The sequence below is a fragment of the Pleurodeles waltl genome, chromosome 1_1 (genome assembly GCF_031143425.1).
Source record: "Pleurodeles waltl isolate 20211129_DDA chromosome 1_1, aPleWal1.hap1.20221129, whole genome shotgun sequence".
NCBI lineage: Eukaryota > Metazoa > Chordata > Amphibia > Caudata > Salamandridae > Pleurodeles > Pleurodeles waltl.
The window spans coordinates 168,218,817-168,244,041 of record NC_090436.1 but is presented as its reverse complement, the minus strand read 5'-3'; the positions used below and the strand labels follow the sequence as shown (position 1 = coordinate 168,244,041).

Genomic DNA, 25,225 nt, shown 5'->3' with positions numbered 1-25,225 from the left:
TACATGTATGTACATTTATAAATGTGTATATGCAGAAATAGCAGCTATTAGGTTGATAGTCCGTTTCGATGTCTTCGTTTCCTTTTTAGTTTGCTCTGTTTTGTATTATAGAAGCGATTGGCGAGTTGCTAGCTCAGTGCAATATCTAACCTGGTGTTTTTGATTCTTGCCAGCTGTACCACTCTGTCTCAGCTGCAACTGACCACTGTTTATTTTTATAAATTATTTTTGCAGCTATTTTAGTCCCCAGGGTAAGGTTTCATTTGCTCCACGTTTGATTAGGGCAAAACCAGGTATATTTAATAACATGATGGAATGGAATAAATACTGTGTATTACTTTTTACCTGGTAAAGTGGCCTTGCTTTGTCTTCATAGGGAAAGGAGGATCTACATGGTACCTTGCTGTTCACTTCTATATATTTTTTGACTTTTGGAAATCCAAATAAGGAGGACAGTAATGATGTCTGTGTCCCTCCCTCCCTTCTTTTAGATGTCTAAATTGTAGATCTTTCATGTAGTCGTGTTAAGTGGTTTTATATCAGAGGTTTTAAAGGGCAAGGCAAGTATTACTAGGCCTTGTTCCATTTTGATAAATACATTTTTGATGTCCTTTGCTCAGGCGGCAAGCCTGCTGTACTTATCCCTACTTGGCATCGTGAAGAGGTATGGTTCCTTGCCCACTCGAGCCGCATTTTAATTAATAGACCATCGGATTCTCATCAACATGTATATCTTTTTTATATTTATGTCCGTTTTTTGTATAGCTTGCATAAGGTCTAGTGGCGTCAGAGCGATTTATATAGTGATAAGAAGAGAACAAAGCAATCCAAAGAAGTGAATGCAAATTTCAGAACAGTTGAACAAAGTTTCAGTTAAGCAGATAGGAATAAGACACCCAAAATAGATCACAGTCCACGGGCGCAATAATAAAATTATCTACAAGGTGTTCTGTACATAGGTGAAAATGTAGATTAGAACACTGGAAATTGGAAGGATTGCAGGGATTAAGGAATAGGAAGTTATAACATCTAAAACTTGAGAAAATCTGTGCAGTTTTACAAATAAAAAGTGGTAGAGTGTAAAAAGGAAAAAGGCTGAGGCGATGTCATACAAGAGATAAAGCGGGGGGAGGGGGGGCAGTAAGGAAACACATCACGAACAAGCAGCTACGGATACGGCGTTCAAGTCCCACATTGTCTTTTCATCTCAGCCTAGCTCTGGTTCTGAGCGGTCCTGGTCCTTCTGGGATGGCGCCGCATTCGCGCCAAGTCGGTGTCCTTCTCCGCCATCTTTCTCAAGACTGCCTGCCAACACCTAATGCTTTCCACTCCACTGTGTTAAAGGTTTATTTCACCATTTCTGTCACCTCCTATGCTTTGTTCCAGGCCACACACTGTTAAGCAGCTCACAGACTTTAGGATGTGGGTGTTTTTTCGCATGTGCTTGGACAATTGACAGCAGACTGCCGAAAAAATAAATCAGCTGGGCCTGGCACGGGGTTTGGGCCGCTGTTCAAGTCCCAGCTCCCTCGTGCAGTCAGAACTTTGGCAGCGGGTGGCAAGTGGCAAATCGCATTTTTCCTTCCCAGGAGTGCATGGCGTCATCGGGTCGATGATGAGCGTATTTACTCCCAGGAAATTGAGGAATAGAAAGAGGAAACCCCGAGTATCTGTTTTCTTTTAAGCTTGGGCATCATCGCCAGGTATCACGGTTTGGAATCAACATACAATTCACAGGACATCTTGGCCGCTTGTAAATAAAAACTGATTTTTTTAAGAACAGCTGTGCACGGCAGCGCAGACTACATTTTCAGAATTTCGGGCAAAGAACCTGAATAATAAAGCCGGTTTTGGAAATGTAACTAGCTAGTTAAGTTTATGGTAAATTTGTGTTGTATTGCAATTCTATTTTACAAGTGCACTGCTCGAGTTATGATGTCGTTTTAAAACCGGCCCCGAATCCACACATCCTTTGTTTTCTACAAATTGGGTTTACTATATTTTCAGTCAATAGTTGATTGCCCACTTGACTGTGCCATGGCACCAAGATCGGAGACCGCTGGCGCGCGCACAGTGACGCGATAGCCTTACCAGTGATGCAGTAACTAGGTTTGGCGTTCATTGAGATGGTATTAGAAGAAATTGCAAAGCTGTTGCAGTTTCAAATACATCACGGTCGCTTGTGATTCCTACATATTGTTTTATTGGTAAATTACCCAAATAAACTTTGACCATGATGTTGCATATTCACAGCAAAAATAATGCATGCGTAAACAGTGAAGCAGCTGAGGCATAATATTTGAAACATAGGATTGTTAGGAAACAAGATTTTGATCGTAGATAGTCCTACATTTTTAATGGGTGGTTAATGATGAGATTTCATGTGAGAATTCACAAGGTTATATGATGAAGTACATGCAAATGGAAATGTATTACCTCTAGTTGCTATAAGTTACTGTTATATTTTTTCTCATCTTATTAAACTCACAGCTTGAACAGAAGGACTTAAATGAGCTCAGCTTTTTCCTCATAGAAGATGCAGAAGAGAAAATTAGTCTTAGTCTCAATTTTCATTGAGGTGGGTTTCAACAGGGGTTTGTGAATTTGTTTTGGACCCTGCCTTGGAATGTAAAAGGTTAATTTGGGCATCATATTTACCCAGTGTTGGACTTGTGGGCCTTTTGGTGACGTGGGGTGATCTCACAGGCTTTGCACCAATCATGATTGCTTTCTGTACCTGTAATCCGAGAACCTTGATGATAGACTTCAGTGGATTAGGTTGAATAGGATGTTCTTAACTGTGTGAATTCATGTCACGAGATGAATGGTTTACTGCTTATTTCCCTAAAATGGCCCTGTTTTCTCACATTAAAGTACTCATGAGCATAGGCACCTAGTGTAGTTTATCACATAAACCTGAGTTTCTTTAATATTGTAGCACCTTATAAAATTGACATAGGTTCTGCCAATGTATGTGGAGGAACGATTATGAAAATAAGTCTGTCCAGGAAATTGTCATTTAAGGCAGCGTTGTGCCATGCGTTTTAGAATACAGGTGTTAAACATGTAAGACTTATAAAAAAATAAAAATTAAACCCTTGTATCATTCACTCGGTTTAACAGTCATTTCTGTCAAGCACAAGAAGGCTGTCTAGGATGTGTTGTCCTCTTGCCTAAGGTCACCTCTGTGTTCGCAGAGGTAGAGTGCTCTACCTGGCAGACCTCTCTCTTGGCCAGTCCCTACTATGTAGTCAGTTGAGCACCTAATATGCTGAAGCTGGGAATTTGCCAGATCCTTGACTGCCCACCGGGCCCGCGCAGTTCTGATTAGTTGGTATTAGAGCCTTGTGTACAAGGAGGTGGAAACTTCTGCAAAGACATGTTTAAAAAGCGGTGGCATTCCAGTAAAAAAAGTCACTTGCTGCCTATTTTTAACCTATATACCAGTAATATAAAATGTAATTACCTTGTGCTGGCTTTCTGTTACCTTATGTTCTGCTGCACGGCCATGATGCCAAAACAGCGATTTTGTATGGTTTGCAGAACCACATTGTTGCCCCTGGCAACAGTACCGAACGACTGGCAGCTCCCTGCAAAATGAGTGATTATTGAAGGAGTCAGTTAAAGAGGCAAATAAGGGTGGGAGATTTTTGGGAAAATTATTGCCATGCTAGACCTGGATGAGCCATAACAATATGTGGGTTTGCTTATCATCTAGTATGTAAATAGATAAGTTGTTATTGTATTCATGTGTTACAGAAATATAGTCATGTGTGTTAGAAATCTATATATCAACACAATGCATACAAAAATAACAAGATCGTACAATGATTGGTTGTTCTTGATGTTCCCTTAAAAGCGGGAACCAACTCAGTATTGTTCTTTGGGACAAGAACACTTGCCAATTTGGGATATTATTAACATTTGTAAATAACGTAACTAGACATTGAATATGTTTAAAACACCTATTGACTAATACTATCAGTAGTTGTACAGCCTGATCTAAGCCAGTAATTGTATCAATCTTTTATACATTTATTCTTTATTAAATTAGCTCTCCATGCACAAGCCGGTTACCGGACGTGAGCTACTGTCTTTGTATTTGGATCTCTTGTAGAAGCTTTTCAGTCATTGATTGTTTTTTTTTAACTGTTTTTAGGTAAAGCAGAAAGAGGTTCATATTCATCTTACGGGAGAGACCCGGATTTACAGGGGTGCCACCAGGTACGTTTCCACATATGCAATCGGCGTGCCATGCTAACTATTTAGTTACATTAACACCATTGTAAATAAAATGGACATTTTCTATACATGTTTATTCACACACAGGAACGAGTGCGAAGGGAGAGCAAGAGTGGGTGAGGGAGAGAGATAGAGAGAGTACATTTAAATAAAATACTTCTCCCAAAAAGACAAGAAGGAATGTGAACTTACTGGTATGTAAACATGCAAGCTACTGGGTTGCAGACTGTGCAGTGGAGGGTTTTCAGGTGCATCTTTTAGTGCTCTTTCATTGTAGGGTTGTCAGTCGTGGCGCGAGCGATTCTGGACACGTAGATGCATCAGACATGTGGTTGCCACAGGCATGAGGTTAGGGTGGACCTCCTCAGGTAATAACAGCTGGTTGGTTTGGAAGAGCCAGGAGGGGCATGGAGAGCATCCCTTGTGACTGAGAGGAACTTTTAAGCAAACCGAGCCAGCTAGGTAATAGCTGGAAGGGTTGTAAAAGGATAAAAGGGTGAGGTCTCCCCCCCTTTAAAGAAAAAACAAAACAATTTCAGGGGAAAAGAAAGACTTAAGATAAAAAAAAAATCTTGCCGACAAAAAGCTTCTTTCAGTAGAAATGTATTTATTTTTTTGCTGCTCTTCTGCTTTAGTGTAATGTCTTTGTGATGCAGATTTCGTTGTCTGCTGGCGTGTGCACTTATATTGCAGGCGGCATTTCCTTAGAATGGAGAGGAGGTTGTGTGTGAAAGTACCGTGCCCTGCATCCCATAAAGGACCACCATGTGCAGCATCACGCGGTGGAAGATGCTGCAGATGGGAGCCGTTGTTGCCTCTGGCCTCTGGTACTCTCCCGTGCCCGAAGGGGGTTGACCACTGTTGTATATTATTTCTTGTTTCTTTTTACATTTCTGACGTCCAAGTAAAAGTCGTTCTTCTCACTGGTCTGGACTAAGAAATCGAAATGGAGGTGGAGGGTACGACATTCGCCAAGCCATGGCTTTAGACGGGCACCAGCCTGAAGTCTAGATCTCGTGCTAGGGAAGGAGCACTGTTCTCCGGGATAAAAATGTCTGCAAAAACATTTGTTGTCATTTTGTGCTTTGGATTGATTTTGGCTTGAAATGAAGGCCAGACGGCTCACAGCAGAGCCCTCCTGAGGGTTGCACAGGCGCGAGCTAGGAATTAGGAGTATTTTCCTACAACAATAGAAAGCTTGATTTGTGCAAAATATTGTGCAGTGTGTGCTGGTTTCTAGCCTGTTTACAGGTCTTTGTTGAAGGGCAAACGGGCTTATAAAGGATTGTTTTTTGTGTTATTTACACAGTACCCGTTTTGTGTTTGAAAAGACTAAGGCACTCACAGTCTGCCTTTCCTGCATGCCTGTTTTTGTCTTTTTTTTATTAAAATAACGTCTGTAAGTGATTTGTTTATTGCGACCTAAAATAAATCAACACGGATTTACATATGGTGCACAAATGTTCATTAGTATTTGACATTTTGACCAAGAATAGTTGAGACTGTTGATTGGATAGAAGATTCGTCTTTCCCAAGGCAGTCTGTCCTCATTACCCCTAGGCCACCTCATACCGGTCAGTCACACTGCTCCTGAAACACAAAGTACTCCTCAGATATGCAAAAGAGAGATATTGATGCAAGTGCCTGTTTTTTCTGTATTGACCACTTTGTCAAGTTTTTATTTCCTGCATTGACATCATCTGTTTGACCCCCAGTATACCTTCAAAAGGTTTTAGTAAACCTCTGTGTGCCTTTTTGTCAGAACTGCATGTCCTTCATTTTCCACCAAACCTAATTGTTAGTTAAAATAAAAATGGTAATATTGTGCAACGAGCTCTTCGCTCTTTGGGTTTATAGGCTCGCGCTAGTTAACGTCTAAAGCTGACAAGGTTGGCATAGGACATTCTGGCATGTTGTATTTATTATTTTTGCATTTCATGCAATAAGATTTTTGTTTTTATCTAATAATAATATGTGTGTTAAAAGTCAAAAATAGTTGGAGTAAGTGCCCTTTGGCAGGCGCTGAACACTTTAAGCAACTTGAAAAATCCAGCACTTTTTCGTATATGTTTAGTGTGTGAGAGAGACCCATTGTAATTTTAATATGTCCACTTGTGTTGCTTGTGGTACTGCCACCTTGCAAGTACATTTTTACGAATTTGTGGTTAGAATGACTCGTGGCTTGCGTGGACTTTAAATTTTGCTCATGCTAAGGACTGCAGCTCGTCCTTTCCTGCGGAAAGCCTGTGACATCGAAGACACGTGCTGCCCTTTCTGTGCCGTGCGGGTATCTGTGGAATGTGAGCGCACATGTACAGTAAAGCTTGCTTTGGCTGCAGCCGTGCTCCGTGGGAGGCTTTCGTGTAAACCCTTCACCTTTCTGTCAGCCCCCCGTGTCGGTGTATCTTGTTTCATCACCCAGCTCCTGTTCCACCCATCAATTTATCGTTCATAGGCACCGACTTCGCCCTTCTCGCTGGCACGCCATACATCATAATATTTCAACTCTGGGTGTCCACGAGGCCCATCGGTGCCGCTCACTCAGGCTATTAGGAACTCACCGGTGCGTGCCATAGCCCTGGTAATACCAACACTGTTCTTCTTCCTGCTCTTCAGTTCTAGCTACCCTTCCTCGGGCCTTTTGGGGCATCACTATAACTACTGGAGGGAACTGTAGCACTTAGGGGCACAGTATAAGGTGCTTGCTTTTACAGATTGGTTCAGAACGCACGAGGCACTGTGCTTTTGTGTTTCTTGCTTATGTGTCAGGTGGACTTTAAGGAGTGAAGAGCCTGCCGACTGTCAAAGGCCATGCCACCCAACATCAACTGTTGTCTCTTGGGCGGCCCTCCAGACCAGAATGAGTTCAACAGTTAATGGGCGACCTTCCTTAGTAAATGCTCCACCTTATGTGACCCCCAGGTGCCTTTGAGTCCTTAAGCAGTGCTTTATCCAGAGGTGTTTATGCAGTTAACAAAGGTCCCTTGGTTCCACTGTAGCCCAACACCAGGGAATGCTCTTTGGTGACCACATGGATGCAGCAGAGGCCTCAACCTGCAGCTGATACACACTGACCATTCAGGGTCACCTTTATTTTTTCAACAGCCTGTCATCCTTGGGAACACAGTCCTAAGAGTTTTCAGTCTGATCTGTAAAATGCACTGATTCAAAAAAGAGAAAAAGTCTCATCTTCGGCCTGATTTGTCATTGAGCGAACACAGACCGTAACAAGGAATGCAAATACAGGCACAGTAACGGCTGTACTTGCCATACGGATTGCTACAAAATATTGTGCCCTAACCAACGGGCGGCGAATCCAGTCCTGAGTCTGTTGTGCCTATTTCTTACCATGAATCCTAGCTTAAATAAGGTTGTTCATTCCAACACTGCCCACCAGAAGCACCATTCTAGTCATTACGGCAGAATAGATAGACCACAAAATTTAGAAAAGTAATTTGGCAGAATCCGTTTTTTTGTTACAGCATTACTGGCTATAGTGCTCTCTATATTTATGTTAAGAACAGAAGAGAGTTTATGGACAGAGCTTAATGTCAATGGGGAGCTTTAAAAAATGAAAAGAATACATAGGAAGAAACCATTACTGGATATCTCTACAGCAGGTGGGACCAGAGGAGGCCACTAGGAATGGAAACATTTGCATGACCAGAAACCACACCCTGTGCCAGACCTGGCTGGTCATTTTTATTTTTTATATCCAAGTTTATTTATTTTTGAAATAGGGAACAAAAGACAACAACCTTACAGTGAGTACTATGAAGCACAAGTACATAAAGCAGATCTGCACATGATTCCTACTTGGTAACCAAACTCCCTCCTCCCCGCCAAAGGACGAGTATACTGTTTAGAAGTTCAGTCCACGGTGTGCCCTCCATTTCCCCCAGAGCGCCTCATGCTTCTGAGAACAGCCCACGCCTCAAAAATTGGCTTTTCTACTTGAGAGCACCAGTCCATCCCAGCTCGCTACTGGCTGGTCATTTTTAAAAGCAGTGCCCCTTTGGGTAGACTGAGTGGACAGAGAGCAAGAGGCCTTTTAACTGCATTTAATATTTCTGACAAAATATATGTTGCTTGGACATGTAACTACAGAATCCTCTAATATCCCTATTTTTACTGTGAGGTGTGAGACCATCTACATGTTCTTGGGAGTGTTGCAGCCATACCGTGCCTTTTAACATTTGTGGTGATTTTTCTTTGACGCTGGCCTGGCAGCACTTCTCCTATCCTCTACAGTGACATAAATATGTTAATAGGTATTGCACACTTACAACTACAATGCCTTTTGAAGGGTATGCAATATTTATTAGTGAAGCCACTGAAGCAATTCCTCTCCATATAGTGTAAAATGTGTTGTTATATCAGTGATTTAATTGACAGTGTCATTAGCGCGGTCGTGTGCTGTGCAAGGGGAGAGGGGCATTATGGCTGCATCGCTAACCATAACTGCACCAACTGTATTGGCTTTAGATCTTGAATCATAATCGTAGGTTCCTTGAACTGAATTGTTTGTGACACTTTGTATATTTTATTCTAAGTTCATCTTGATTTGGCATTTTTGTGAAGCATTAACAACAACCAATGATGCCCTCAAAATGCTTTGGGATATAGGTACATATGGGAGGGGAAGTTAGTGCAATGCACATGCATTTTGGAACGGAAGACCAGCCAAGGAACCCGCTAGGGTGATTTCTGATGGTGGATGCCTTCATCTGAATGTATGGCAAACCCCATGCGCAAGAGTCGCTGGAAGTCTGCGGTGGTAAGGCTGGGCCGGTTATAGGCATCTGATCAAGCAAAAGGGTGGGAGGATCTTGAAATGGCTATTTCACGGGTACAAATACAGGAATAAATGTGTGTGGGCATTTAAATACATAAACACTGTAGAAATGCATCAACACTGTATATTTGATTCGTCTGTTACTCAACAAAAAATACGTTCTGTTTTGATCTCTTAAAAATGTGTCCATGTTTAATGATCTAAAAAGCACAAGAAAATAAAAATAATTAGCTCTGATTTTGGAAAGTTTTGCATAGATTTGAGTGGGCCTAAAGGTGGTCTTTACTATTCATATTAACACAGGTGAATTTATTATCAAGGATAGGGTGAAAACAGCAGGCACGTAGAAATCAAAACTTGTGAAAAAGATGTCGTTTAGTCTAGTCCGTACTAAATGTTTGCTTTTGTCAGTCACCCCTTCCCTCTGCTCAGCTTCTCTTAAAAAGGTGAAATTAAATATGCCTATATGACGGCATGCGCCACAAAATGATACCTGAAGTGTAATTATGACTCATCTGTCTTATTAGCTGACCAGTCTCGAAGATTTTTGTTCCAGCAGCAATTCGGAAGTTGGCATACTTTGTTATAGGAAACCCCAGATGGGGGTACAGTTAGCACACCCCACTCCCAGGTATTGCCAGGGCACAAGCCATGCATACAGTAAAATGGCCTTGCATCAGAAACTGTTGCTCAGGCGTGCATGGTCTGCAGTCTGTGAACTGAGCGCCTTAGACCCCACACAAAGTTTTGTTGAATAAATAAATAAACATGCATACCTATATGTAACTAGAACAGGATGGCTGAATTCCGCATCCTCCAAGTGCTGCTGTCCAAGAGGACTGTGCAAATGGTGGCCATTCCATGTGCCCTCATGGTATTGGTGCGGTGCATGCCCTGCAAGAGTTCCACACATACAGCATTCACAGACCATTCAGTGTACCATGTACTGGCATGGCAGCGCCTCAGACCAAGCATGGCTGCGACAAGTGCGAACCGTCGTAACGTACATAGATCATGGCTGGAAACCGTGCCTGAGTGCGGTACATGCAACTCATCCATCTTGGGTGACCTTTGTGCAGCGCACTTTGAGTACTGCAGACATTGATACTGTGCACAGGGCATAGCTGTGGGTCATGAAGTACCTGCATTGTCTGCAGACCATATAGTGTCAGCACTGCTGGCAGGGATACTGTGTATAGCGCCTGCAATGCATGACCCTCCTCCATGCCATGTGAGTAATGTCGGCAGTGGTTAAAGTTTATCATCAGTCGAAGAAATGATAGAACAAATACCTAAAACACCTTATTGTTCTCTATTAGGATTGCGTGCTAAACTATGTTAAAAATACATTTTTTGAAAACAAACTTTAGTTAAAGGGACATTATAGTTGAAAACAAACTCCTAAAGCCTATTAAAATGCAGCTGTTCTTCTTAGCTGCACATCCTTAGCTTTCCCCATCCATTCCCCATGATCTCGTAGATGACACCACTGGTCATATCGCTGATGACATAGGCCATGCCTTTGTGATCCTTGCAACTGTATGTCGTGCGCATGGGCATGATGAAAGTCTTTGCACACATCATGCCGGTGTCCACTAGGGGCGGTACACATAGGTATGCTCTTTCCCTATTTATGTATTGGCACAGGGTATTTCCAGAATTCATGTCTCTAGCTATGATATTTAGGCGCAGTTTGGAGGTTTCATGCAGCTTCTAGCTGGAGGTCTTGTATAGAGTCACTTGAGGATTTCCTTTGTCTGGTCAAAGTTTATGATATCCTTTCGTGATTTGCTGCAAATGAAAGTAGTTCTCTTTGCGTAACCAGATGACATTCAGCTCCTGCTTCTGTTTACCGGTAGCACTAAAAATGAAAAGCACAGACAGATCACAGACCAGTTACAAAATTGAACACAGGCAAAACTGAGCTTGTGCTTACTGAGTCCCAGAACGATATCACTGAATTAAGCCAGAGTTTGCTTGTCCAAGCTGTCTGTGAGAGGCAAGTGCTCCATATATCAAACACTACCATAGTCACAGTGGGAATTTTAAGTGGTAGTGGATCACCAAATAGGTAATTGGAAATCCGTAACCTAAGGATCATAACTCTGTTCTGTATGTTGCGTCTGTTGCAGGGCCATTGTTTGTCATCACCAGCCAGGGCCTTCATAGTAGGTTATGGGGTAGCCATACCAAGTGCTCCGTCATAAGCGGATTAAAAACGTTTCACCATAGCTTCTGTCAGGAGTCTGACCTCCCAAAGGAAGGATCTCATAAAAAATGTAATATTTCTGAGAAAAGAGGTGGAGAGTTGAGAAGGATAGTTGTGTAGGATGTTTAGTATTTTAGGGAAAGCTATCATCTTGATTAGGGCAATTCATCCCATTAACAGTATTGGGAGCGTGTACTAGCGGAGGGTTTCTATTAAGAGAGGGTTCATCCGGAGCTACATATTTTCCAACCAGATCACTCTTTCTCTTCCTGCCACCTGAATGCCTACGTATTTAATGCAGCGCATGTGTATTGTGGGGGTCTCTGGAACTAGCTTTACTAGGAATCTGTTACAAATGGTGTGGCTCATATAATATTGTGCGTGGCCTAGATCAGGTGACAGAAAATCCACATAGCATGCCACCTGACCAGTGTTTGTGTGTTTCCTGTTAGTGAATCACACAACAAACACATACACCTGAAACAAGTCGGATTTCCTGGTTTTCACAGTAATTCTGATCACTGATTTTTATTTAATGTCAAATAAATCAGTACCAACTTCCATTCTTCTCTTGACATCACTTTCCTCTACAATTTCTCTCTTTTTCAGTTAGTCATTTACACTCTGCCTCCAACATCTCTGTTTCAGAAGTCCCTCTGTTAGAATATCTCCCACTTCTTGATCGCTGTCTTTTCACTCTCACCTTTTCCATGTGCTTTCGCCCCCCCTCCACTCAACCATCCCCTTTCACTCACTCACAGATACTGACGTTTTCTTTTACTTTTCTGCTGTTTATATGTTGACGACGTGCACTTGGCTTGGTGCTCCTTCCCATAGAATCGTATTTATATATAACCTGTATATTCGTGACCATCCTTCTATGCGCTTTGCGGAAAGGTCAAAGATTGGTAGAGAATGTGGTTGGAACACCTTTATGACTCCGTGACCCGCACTGTGAGTAACTCGCATTGCTTTCAGCCTCAGCTCCAGAGCTTTCATTAGTGGCCTTCATATAAGGGCCCAGTGGTATGGTTTAGTCTAGCCTGAATACAGAAACCCATCTTGGAAAATGAAATATTCCTAGATAATTGGGACCCACATGCCTCACAGCGTGTGAAATGTAATAGGCATTCATCACATTACTGATTTAGATGACATTTTGGGTTATTGCACGTTATGAGAGAGATCAGTGTGTTTGTCTTTTAAAGTTAAAGGCATGAATATCTGTTTTGAAGTGGTTTGCTTGCAGCCCTGAGAGCTTTATATTGACTACATCAGTGGTTCTTAACATTTTGACTTCCATGGACCCCCAGTTAATCATTACTAGAACCTGGAGACCCCACAGGATCTTTATTGGAATCCATAAACCCCCCATTGAGCCATTACTGTAAGCTAGGAGCCCCAACATAACCATTTTTTGTGATTTGAACCACAAAACAATACACAAATAATACAGAAACAATCATTTGTCAAACAAATACAAAAGTCATGAAATACTTTATTTTTTCATTCACAAATAGAAAAAAAAATTGAATTTTAATGGGAAGGTTGAAGCCTTTCTAAATTCAGTTGAGGCCACTCATCAGCCATACTATATTCTGTTTGATGCACTTTCACTGCTCCCACAAATCAATCGGATGATACTAACTTAATTTTTACACTACACTTTTAGATTCCTTTGCTTCAGAACGTTTTAAAATGTTCAGTTTTACATTTTGCCTCTTTATTTATATACACTGTATTAATCTGGTAACATTCAATTTTGTAAGCAGTCATGGACCCCATGCGTACGTGGACTCCCAGGGGTCTTTGGACGACAGTTGGTCTACGGAGTTGGAATAACCACTGTTGATTTGTTGTTGTAGTCAGATGAGTGTAAAAGTGATATCTGTGTAGAAAATGGGAAAATGTGGGGTGTTGGCTAATTTCTTGGAACATGGATATCTGAAATCTAAAGCCAGTTTAGGCACTTACCCCAAAATATGTCAACGCTGCATGGATAGTGAGTTGTCCAGTACTGCTCCAATTCATTGTCTCACTGCCTGAGCCATCCTGATTTTTGTAAGCTGGTCTCAACTGGACTCCACACACCAGACTACATTCCCACCTTATGTTTGAGGGGCGGCAGCAGCACAATTCACTGCTTTGTGAAGCTAGATTGCACAATAGTTAAAATAACTCAAATAGACCCGTGTTTATGGAATGGTATGCGTATCATGGTACTGCTCACAACCTAAAAAATGCAAAATATCTATGAAATGAACGAGGTAGCTGGTTAGTCCGCATTGCTCCAGCTTTTTTATATATTTGTTTTTTTATCTCTGCATATGTTGTCCTATCCGAAAGCTGTATGATGTACCAAATACAAGAGCAATTTATACAACCTTTCGAGCACCTTAGAGTCATCATGTGTTGTGTAATGAAATGTGTGCGTGTGTTTTAGTTTTGTGGCTGTGAAAGGCTGTGAGACAGTTTGTCAGCTGGCTCTGGGATACCCCAGTGGTTGTTTAACATGGCGTTGTGCTGGCTAGTCCCAGTTTAAACCGAGAATGGAAATCAGTTCATCTGCCTTCAAACTAGTAACTGTACAATTCAAACACTGCTGATGGTGTCAATATACTCTGTGCCTCCATTTGTTTTTATTGTTTAATTTTAAGGCTTAGTTGCGTTAAACGTCTGCCCCATATCAGCATACCGCTGGCAGAGTTGCCTTTGAGGGCAAGAACCTCTCAGTTCAAGTTGGGGGGCATCAACCAGTAATTTTGGCAGTAGAACCCGGCTGTGGTGACTTCTGCCCTCCCACTCCTCTCCTGGAAGACCACTATCCATAGAGTTTTTAAGGCATTGGCAAAGTAGGCTCTGGTCCAGGGCCCCATCCTTTCAGGGGACCCCTCGATAAAGCCGCCATTGTTCTGAAGAGAATCTCCGCCTAATGACCTTGAATAATTCTCAGGCAGATTTTCAATAGCGTTTTCCTTTAATTTAGTTTTAATGTGGGTGATATGCCAGTCTTTTACAGGCATTTTGAAGACAATGTGTTTGTTTCTTGCAACAGCCATAAAAAAAGTGTTCTTGTTTTTTTCTAGGTCAAAACAGGTCCTCACATATGAGAAATGGGAGGGTGTCACAGAGATCCCTGAATAATAGAGATAAACACATTTAGAATTTGGACCAGTGTGTCCCTAATCTGTCAGTGACCTGGCCAAAGACGCACGAAGAAAGTGACACTGGATCGGAAATTAAAAGCAGTGCCAAGCAGTGCCGAGCAGTGGGCCACAAAATAAATACGTTTGGCCCAGTTCTCACCCCCCCCCCCCCCCCCCCAAAAAAAAAATGAAATCTTTAAGGTGCCCCTGCACTATCCCCCTAACAGTTTACATTCTAGGAGTAGCGCCGCTTATGTGGCACGGACCAGGATCAAGGCTTCCATTTCATGTGAATGTTCGAGCGCTCTGTTCCAAGCACAGATACCGCGTAGACTGTTTCCATGAATGCAGTCGGCATGAATATTTTCCCCACAAAGGGAACTTAACTAAACTTACACTCTCAGCTTAACCATATGGAATAGCAAAATGCTACGCTGTTTCAGCACGCTCCAGTTTTCGGCTCCTTATGTATTGTTGCATAATAGGAAAGGCTGGTGGGTCGGCACACATGTCGGTGTTGTTTCATTCAGCTGCAAAAACAAAGATTTCCAAGTCAGAACACATTACACGTCACAACCCAAGGACATGGATACTCACAATGTTAGCTGCAAAATATTGTTTTTTGCTTAAATGCAGGAGCCCTTTTCGCATGGCATAAAATCTCAATTTGTCTGCGACAGCGTTTTTTTTTTTTTTTTTGGAAGCGTGCATTTGTTTGGTGCGCTGGCCGCGTGCCACGCACTGTATGGATGCCATTTTTCTTTTGGGCATATGTTCGATTCGCTGCGTGAAGAACACAGGAACATTTGTGAGATTGATCACAGCCCAAACAAAGACCACGAATGCTGTAAATGTAAGGAAAGGTAATATTAAATGCATTTGGCTTGTTTTTCTAATGTTCGTTTTAGAACATGGGATCGGCCTCTGTGTTTTTAATAATGTATGGTGTTTCTTTTCTCTCTACGAGGACGACCGCCATTTCTCCAGAGCACTACTTTAGTTGTGAAAGACTAACCAAAGCTGCTTTCTCACGAAAAGGTAAATGCAGAGGGGTAGAGAAATGAATCAATTTGTGTGCGCTCCACAGATACCATCAGTCAATCAATCAGAAGTAAAATCGGCCATTTTAACTGTTTATCTGCAATTTAGATCCAGTTCTATTCCTCAGTGCAGACCCAATTTCTCTTGAATGATTATAACACAATTGCATCTCGTGTGAACCGAGAACAAATTGGAAACATTAGAATTTGGAGTAACCAGACAATCCCTGTTTTGCTTGTTATGTTATCTTAATTGTAGCCTTGCTGCTTTGCATAGAAAGGAAAAATGCAATTTCTCAAATGGCTTCCTACTCCTGCATTAGACATTGCAATTGGAAAATACTCAACACAGTGTCCTTGTTTTCATCAGTGCTTGATTTTGTTTTTTTTATGTATTTCGTTAACACCCGCAGGAACCCTTACTTCGTCAAAGTTTGTGTTGTGCATTCTACACGGGGGCTTGTGTAAAGTTTGGCTGCATTAATCTTGTTTCATTGTTCTCGTAACCCTAATCCGAGTCCAGTGTTGCTGCTTCTGTTGCACCTACACAAACAGTGGTGTGCGCTGTCATTATTGGCACAGTGATCATGCAGTTGGAGACATAATTTAGTGTACTTTGGGTCGTATCGCTGTTTTTTTTTTCTTTTCATTTGCGCCCCTACCCCAAGGAGGAGGTTAGTAGAGCGCCTGAGAAGCATGATGAAGCTTCAGAGAGAGTCATTTGCTGGGAGTGAGGCAGGATGAACGCAGCCCAATACGAGGGAACATTGGCGCTAGCTTCAGTGGGGAGGAGGGTATACACTGTCACCCAAAAAGGAGTGTTTAGCGCTCACGCCAAGAGTGGTATTTGGACAGTAGCGGCGTTCACTTTCAAAGCCAGAACTAGGGTTCCTCTCACCCAAGCTGTGCATTGGTAAAAGATTGTACACAGGTCTCTAGTTACAGTTAATGTATTATGCATACTGGGACTGTATGCAATTGTAGGAAAAATATTAATTGGATGTTTATTACTCTGACTCAAAACAGAACACACCGCCTTCTTTTAATCATTTAATAATGTATGCAAGCTGGTCAAGGCAGGCACTATTCAAGGGAGAAGGGGATTTGCATTTAATGTCCTTAAGAGAATATTCAATAAACGAAAATACCAAAATTACAGTTGACACTGGAGCAGGGGTAGCCAAGCGCTGTACTCCTTCTCACCTAGATATGGGCACAGGCTGTTCCTGAGGTCAGATTTCTGGATTCAGGGCAGTGATAAAAGGCCATACCTTATGCTGAACAACTGAGTGGCAAAGCCACATGTTGTGCCTGGTTGGAACTGGTGCAAGGTGAATGGAGTGTGGTGCAGGAATGTGGTTGACAATTCTAACCAGTGCGCACTTGGAGTGATAGAAGGCCAAACTGTAGAGGTACCGGGACCTGCTGGATTGCTTGAAGAACATGGCCTGTGGCCGCAGCCTGTGCTAAAAGTGTTCTTGACACAGGTCTGCAGGCGCTAAGGGCAAGTGGAGTGGGAACAAGGGGTGAACAAAAGCCAAGCGCATGGCCTTCTAATTACACCTGGGTGTCATGCTTTAAGGGAGCTGAAGACAAGAGAACTGGATTTGGGATTTAGTTTCTAGTCATGCCCTCTATCTGGAGCCCACTGTGCTCTTTTGAAGCCCACACCAAAGGGTTCTGGAGAGCTAATGCCAAGGCTTGACCAGAGTTCATGCACCATGCCCAAGGCCTACTTGGCATCGTCAGTGGCAACTGTCATCTAGCACTGGGACCAACTTTAATTTTTAGCACCCTTTCAGTGCACACATTTTTGTGGGGAAAAAGGATTGTTCGAATATAAAAGTTACTGCGATTAAGTGAATTTTGAAACACTGTGTTGTTTTTTGATGGTGCCTTACTGCATTCCAGGAGCTTATTATTTTTTATTTCTCTGAAATTAACTGTGATTAGGATGGATAAGCATACTGTTTGTTGATGATTGAATGAGGGCGCATCTCATTCTTAATTTATTTAAGGGCAGAAAAGAAAAGGAAGAAGCAATCCAGACATGATTAATAAAGTGGTATCCAGGTTCAGCAACACATATATGGGAATAAATATTGAGATAAAACCACAGCCAAGACAGTGTTACTTCTCACATCCTGTTGAAGGTAAAGCTAATGTGGCCGAAACCCCATAGTAAATGGTTAATTTTGAAGTGAATTAGTTACACTGAAAGGAGTTTGGTGGTTGTAGAACAGTGCCACAGACTATTGAATAAGAGATTTTGTTGTACCAATCTAACTATATTGTACAGTATTAATGAGTTTTGCAGTGCACTACTGTAGCCATTCACTTATATCAAAGCACTTAGAACGATTACATAAAAGAACCTTGTATTCAATGACTTAGCATCTGTATTCAGTAATCATACATGGCACCCTCTGGGTCTATATAGCATTTAGTTGAAAGTGAGTCTAAACATTTCAATTATCAGACGTTTCTTGTAGTGCAAGTAAATTGGTTTCAATCTCAGATTTGATCGAGGTTGTTTTCCATTGTTTATGCTTTTTTTAAATGGCAAAATTTAAGTGGCAGAACATTTTGTTAAGATCAACAACTAGCCAACATTGAAAAATAATTCCTTTAAAAACTTAAGCTCTAGGGTCACTATGGTCCTAATCCTAAAATAAATATTGAAATGTGCCAGTTATGGTAAGTTCTGCAACCCTGAGTCCCCCAGTGCTTAATTTGAATCACTGGCACTCATTTTTGGGGACCAGCACTTTTTTTGGTCTTCAGACATTTCCTGAGAGTAAGGGAAGGAAAAACATGCTAACGGGAAAGACAGAAGAAGCGAAAGATGGAAAAACTGACACAAAGAGAAAGCAGAAATCCGCAAGAGTGAGAAAAAGGGCCGGAAGTGTCTCCCAGTGGATTAAAGAGGCCTGAGCTGGATTCAGGACTGCTCAGCCTATGTATTCAGCGTGCTGAGATTTATTAGCACTGGTCTCGGGCATCACTGGCACTCTCCTTTTTTATTTTTATTTTATTATTATTATTTTTTTTTTTTTTTACAAATTAAGCTCTGGTTCCCTCCATTAGTTGTTTGTGAACTCACACAAGCTATTACAGATGACATCACTGGCGATATCACACATAAAATCACCACTGACTTCATTACTAATGTAAATACTTTAAAAACAGGTAAGAAGTACTACTATGATGAAGTGTAACACTGTATATTCTCATAAGCAATATATAAATAATGAATAAAGTCTGCTGGTAATACATGATAATCATACATATCCTCAGACATGTACTGTATTTGGAAGATTGCAGTGCCGCTTTCAATGTTTAAACATCCTCCCAATGGATATCCATCGATATAGCTATAGACCTAACTATATACCAAAAAAACAGTCTTTATTTCAACTGCCATTAACCGAGGTCGAAAAAGCCGAATCTTTTGCAGGTTTGATTGACGGAGAACATGTGTATGATGCGATATGCGACATCAGCACAGTCGCGTGTGATGTAATGAGCGAGGTCATGAGCAGTGTATTGGGTAAGAAGGTTCTTAGCTCACCCAAACTGATGAATGGCAATGTTTTTTAAGTTTTGTACCTTAACCAAAATATTGCCCTTATCGGCATTTTTTAAAATATATTTTGTCCATTTAAAAAAAAAAAAAATACTGGTGTGTGTGCTCCTGAAACAGTTCAGTTGAAGTCACACTTTGGTTATGATCTGAAAACAGTGACATTCCCTATTCAGGGCTAGCTGTGCACTCGTCATGCTGCTGTCTTTCCACTGCTCATGACTTCACACAGGATATGACAATTGACATCACAAACATTGATGACCTCACTGATATCTTCACATATTACGGCTGCCATCATTAGCATGTCCTGCCAGATATCACATAGACTGATCAAATGTCCTCGTCTTGCTCGCATGAAGACTAAACATGCAGTTCCATGTCAGCAGATAGACTTAGAACTAAGCATACAGAGTTTATTTAAGGAAGAAATAATGCCGCGGTTTCTCTTGCAAATAATAGATAGGGCAAGGCATTAAAACATATCCGTAGGTCACAACATTGTTACCAACTGGATTTCCTAGTAGAAATCATGTGATAATGAAGTGCAGTTATAAATAAAACAATACATTTTTCTTAAAATCTCTTTACATATTAAACATCGCAGATATTATAGTTTTAAAATAATACTGCTTTTCTTCTTCTGTCAGAACATACACTTTAAAATGTATGCTTTTGTGGCTTCTGTAATGTCATAACACGGCTATTTTATGAAGTCATGTGATGTAACCAACGATGCTATTTATCATGTAATTTGTGATACGTGTGATTATATGTATGTGGTTATGAATGAGCTGTGTGATGTTTGAGCAGCAAACAGTCAATCTGTGATTCCATTGATTTTAAGGTTTTGAATTGTCCCTTTGAAAATTCTTGCCACTGTCCTTGGTTATTTTTCCAGAAATCCCTGCTGCTCCTGTGAACTGTGTCAGGAGACCCCAATAACTAGCACTTCAGCTGGAGCCCCCTTAACTTAAGACTTTCTCCAGTTTCGCTTTGTGAATCAATTACACTGACTTTCATAGATTTGGGATCCAGTTGACCTCTTAGAAGGTTATTGTGTTGTGGGTACATTCACTGGAGCACTGGCTAAGGGCCATTGAACTACCTTGCTTGAACCATGGTCTGCTGGGAAAACTAGGATAAAAGGCAATTGAGGTCGGTTTCGATCATAGGCGGTTTGTCACAGTATATTGACTGGCTGTTAATTGGTGCATCTCAGAGTTGTCTGTGTGGCTATCAAGGATAAGAAATAAAACTGCTAAGGACATCGCTGATTGTGATCAGTGTACATAGTGTGAGAGATTTGGACCTTTGCTCAATGATGTCTAAGAGTTTTCCCACATAAATATTCCTATTCTCTATTAAAGCCCTTTTCAATTAATGTGCAGTACACCTGACTAGACCTGTATTTTGTATGCGAGTACTGTGCATTACCTCCTTTAGTAAATACTGTCTACTTGCTTATGTTACCTTTGGAGAATCAGAAGTACATTAGCTTCTGCAGCCCAGGGGTATAAGTGTGAACAACAGTCCCCTCTATGCAGATGCCAAGTGGTTGCCAAAGGAGCCAGCACAATCCCATACTTGTAGTGATTAAAAGCTGAAGTTCCATTGGGATTTATTTGTTACCTATGCAGAGGTCATGTAGACATTGAAGACTCTAGCCCCATTGCCAGTCAATATGTCCTTTCTGGAAGAAATGTTGCAATGCCACTGCTATTGATAGTAGTCTTTGTTAAGATCAGAGATCATGTATGTCAAACATTTTCTGGGGGCAGACGCCACGACTGTACTTTGGAAGGCAAGTTAGATGGGAAAAGAGAAAACAGTATTTGGTGCTGCGTGCAAGCTGCATTAAGAAGGAACAGGTCAGGCGTTCTGTATTTTTATTTAAAAAATAATTGAATCAGGAGAGTGGTCCTCTAAAAATGTGTGGGGCAAGAGCCCTGGTAGCCCCTCCTTTGTGACAGCCTTGATACAGATGTAACACCACCACTAATAGATTTCCTTGCTCTCAGTGCAGGTAGGCCAAAAGGCTTGATTGTGGAGAAAGAACTGTCTCAGAAGGTTTAATGTTCCGCGAAAGTCTCTAGTTCTGCTAACATGGCCACTGCTAAGTATATGATTACATGTTTTTCGAATGTGACTCCTCTCTAATTCCCTATAGTTACAGAGTTTATTGTAAATGTTAAGGCTGCTAACAAGTGATAAAGGTAAAATAGGGCATTCACAGATGGAAGTAAATAGGTGGGTAAAACTGATCTTACTTTAAGATTCCCATTTACTAAAATTGTCACCACTCTTGTCCTAGCAAACCTCTATTCCGCTGACTAGCGGGTCTTCAGAATAGCAGGTTATATCTATCTGCCACTAGAAATATAGCCACCACGTTCCAACAACTGTGCCTCCTCACTTAATCTAATGCAGCTAGTCAGCTCATTGCTCCCTCTCACACCTGGCCCCCACCAACTCTTTCCCTAACATTGCCTGTAGGCATCAGCACACAGGTATTACTCATTGGTGCAAACCTTCATTGTAAAATATTTATATGTTTCTGGCCTGTGCTGCCCTCCTCAATGCAACTACCTTTATTATTGTCTTGCTTGTTAGAATAACCTTGTTGACTTACATTTCCTTGGCTATGTAAGATGAAATAACAATATAGAAGGTTCCTGCATCTACTTTAGAGAGTAGTACACAACTTCCAAGTCGAAGGTGCTAATCCAGGCTGGGCTCACTGTTTTGTTTTTCTCCAGAGTATGAAACCACAAGCTTTATTGAGCTGGGTAGTCATATAAAACGTTTATCCAGTGCTGTGGGATTACACTATTTGTTCAGATATATACCTGTGTAAGCATTCATAGAACTCTGTATTTGTCAGTTTAAGACAGTTTAAAAGTGACTATGTGAGGCTACAGTAAATCTTGTGAATACTTTTAACTGCAGATTCCTCACCATAGAATATCCCCCAGATGAGAGACTGGATCTGGAGGATTTTGTAGTTGTGCTCCCACACGCCATTAAGTGGTGTCATGCAGCTCTGCACTGGCTCTTTACTACTCGTAAGTGATGGAATAGAGCCACACGTAGGCACCACCCCACGCACTGATGTCATTTCCTTTCATCCGAACCTTCCTTCACTCTTTAATTTGTCAGTTTTCCAACAACTCCAAACTTTTTACTAAACGGTGAGATAGGGAATGATGTCCCATGGAAAAAGACAGGAGTCAAGGCAGGCAGCAACTGCAGGGATCAGATGTCATTCACACACCCACACATGTGCATTTGGTGCCTGGATTCCGAACATGACTCTTAGTTGGGTGAAAAATGCTCCCTCATGCACTGGAACGCAAATTGAGACAGGGGTTAATTTGTAGATCGTTGATCATAAGTAGTGGTGTTGCGTGTTCCTGTTCCAGGATAAGGGCCCCATGTTGGACCTGGCCACTCCTGCGATGGCTACTCTTCTTGCTTGCAGCCCTCTGGTAAGTGGCTGTCCAAGTCCAGTTGAAAGCATAAGAAATGAATGTGGGACTGGAACACATCAGCCACTCTGATTCCAAAGAGAGGGTGTCAAGATATTGGTCCCACTCCAAGGTCACCATCCACAGAGTCCATTCCTCAGTTGGCTTCGGCACACCCTAAGTTCCCTGGACCTTCCTCGACACTACAGAAGATTAAGGCTTTTAAGGGGGGATTTTCAGTGTGATTCAGACGCCCTCTTGCATGCTTACAGGCCCCATAGAATCACGTTCCCCAGAAACAGTTACGTTGAAGTCACACTATGGTTATGATCCCAAAATAATGAAATTCCCCATTCATGGCTAGCTATGCACTCGTAATGCTACTGCCCTTCCACTGCTCGTGACGTCACACATAATAGTACTGATGACCTCACAAATTACCTCACTAATAGATTCACATACAACAGCCATTACTAGCATGTCCTGCCAGATATTACATAGACTCATCAAATGTCCTCATCTTGTTTGCTTGAAGACTAAACATGCAGTCGCACGACAGCGACTAGACATTGAACCTAAGCACACAGAATTTACTGAAAGAAGAAATACTGTTGCAGTTTCTCTTGCAAAAAATAGATAGCACTAGACATTAAAAATGGAATCCGTAGGTTACAACATTGTTAGCAAGTGGATTTCGTAGCAGAAATCTCATGATAATAAGGACAGGTCACTTCTCAGTGCAGTATGCTTCCACTGGAGCTGTTACCGGGCCATTACTGATGCTGGTTCACCTTTTCACTCCAGACCTGAGATCCACATCGCTTCCTATTCCCTCGAAGCCATTAGCAACTACATCTACGCTGGATGTTGATCTGGTGCCGACACCCATATCTAACCCCAAAACCAAATTTGGCCCAGGCTCGGCTGATGTGCTACAAAATTACTAAAGCAAACTTGGTTGTCTCAGGCCTGACTTTAATCCAGTGCATCTTCTGTGCCAGATCTACCAACAGATGCTACAATTTCTCTTTGGCTCCGACTCTCATCCTGTGCCGGAGAATGGCGCACACAAGGATATTGATGGTGAGGGAGATAGCCTGCTCCCCTCCCATCATACTGATGATGCCTTACAGCATGGCTCTCAAAATGCCAGCTGGCTTGATACCTCCTCTGAAACAGAACTAGACTAGCAAGACGTGTTAGCAGTGGAATAAATTGCCTTATTTGCAGCAGTGGTTCACAGGGCAACTGAAGTAATAGAATTACAGTTGCACACCACTGAGACAAAGGCAATTATTTTGACAGCAGTTCCATAGCCCTGGACGGCTGCACCCAAAACATTGTCCCCATTTAATAACTCCCTCACACGTACTCTGATAGCTACCTTGTCAAAATTATGTTCTTACCTGCCTGTAAACAGACAGGTGGCCGGACATATTGTACTGGTGCCTGGTTACCTGGATTTTCTCTCCAAGCACCCCACCCTACAAAGCCTTGTTTCAAGAGGCCTCAAACTAGCAAAGTGAATACTAACTTGTTTCCAAATATTCCTCTGGACAAATAATCATAGGGCAGTCAGAACCACTATTGTCATTGATGAGATTGACTAATGGATATGCCTTCTGATGGTTCTCGCCTTTTTTAGTGGGAAGGCTACTTTGCTTTAGAATGCTTCAAAGGCAGTGGAGCTATGGCTTGTTCCTTAAGGCTGCTGACCCCTTTGAGATAATTCCACCCCATCCCCAGTTCCTGATATACAGGGGCTGTCTCTGGAGACTGCCATATAGGCAGAGACAGCTTTCTCTGCCAGTAATGCAGCATTTAGCCCAGGCGTTTTAGTGCCATGGTTCTAGCAGACAAGGTGCAAGGCCGCAGGGGGCACCAGTCTTCCACCTCATCATCCCCTGCCACAACAGCCACCAAAGCACTTTAGTGTGCATGCACACTCAGTGTGAGTAAGGATCCTTTCTCTGATTGTTTGCTGATCCATCACGTCTGTCAGATTGGTCTTACAAATTGTGCAAACAGACTCTGCTGTACCTTTTCTCTCACCCCCGCTCCCACTATTCCTCCTGCACTAAAATGAGTCCCACCAGATCATATTTCGACCCTGCTATAGGAAATGTGTCTGTTGCTCACCAAGGGTGCCATAGAAAGTACCAGACTCAGAAACAGGTGGAGAGTGTTACTGTTTGCATTGTCCAAAAAAGGACAGGGGGCTATTTTAGACCTCAGATTTGTGAGGGCATTCTTGTGGAAGGAAAAATTCAAAATATTCACATTAGCTTAGATCTGATCTAGTCTGGACCCAGGAAACTAGATGGTATCTTTGCACTTGCAGGATACGTATTTCATATCCCCTTCCTGGATTCCAATAGGCGGTACCTATGGATCAAGTTCGGCCAGGAGCACTTTCAGGTTGCCCTGTGCCCTTTCGGCCTTAGCAGCTCCCTTCAGATCTTCACAAAGGTTATGACAGTGGTCGCTGCCCCTCTTCAGACATCAGAAGGCCCTGTGTTTTTGTACCTCAACGACAGGCTACTGAAGGCAGTCTTCCCACAATCATTCTTTGGCCAACTCAGAATGATGGCAGAATTTTTGCTATCAGATGGTTTTACCATAAGTGCACCATAGTGTCATCTGATTCTGTCTCAGAGGCCTCCATTAAGGGGTACGATTCTCGACACTGCTGAATTGAGGGATTTTCTGCTATGGCAGCGAGTGCAGGACATTTGGCAATGAC

The 25,225-nt window shown here is 42.0% G+C and overlaps 1 protein-coding gene across 29 annotated transcripts in view; it reads left to right on the top strand.

Moving 5' to 3' along the window:
* The window catches only part of TCF4 (transcription factor 4), a 630,514-nt gene that overhangs the window by 328,542 nt on the left and 276,747 nt on the right, over window positions 1-25,225 (top strand). For all 29 annotated transcript variants that reach the window (XM_069219818.1, XM_069219785.1, XM_069219753.1 and 26 more), the window contains one exon: window positions 4,160-4,224. In XM_069219818.1, the coding sequence (XP_069075919.1) occupies window positions 4,160-4,224 (65 nt within the window). The remainder of the gene's footprint in view (window positions 1-4,159; window positions 4,225-25,225) is intronic.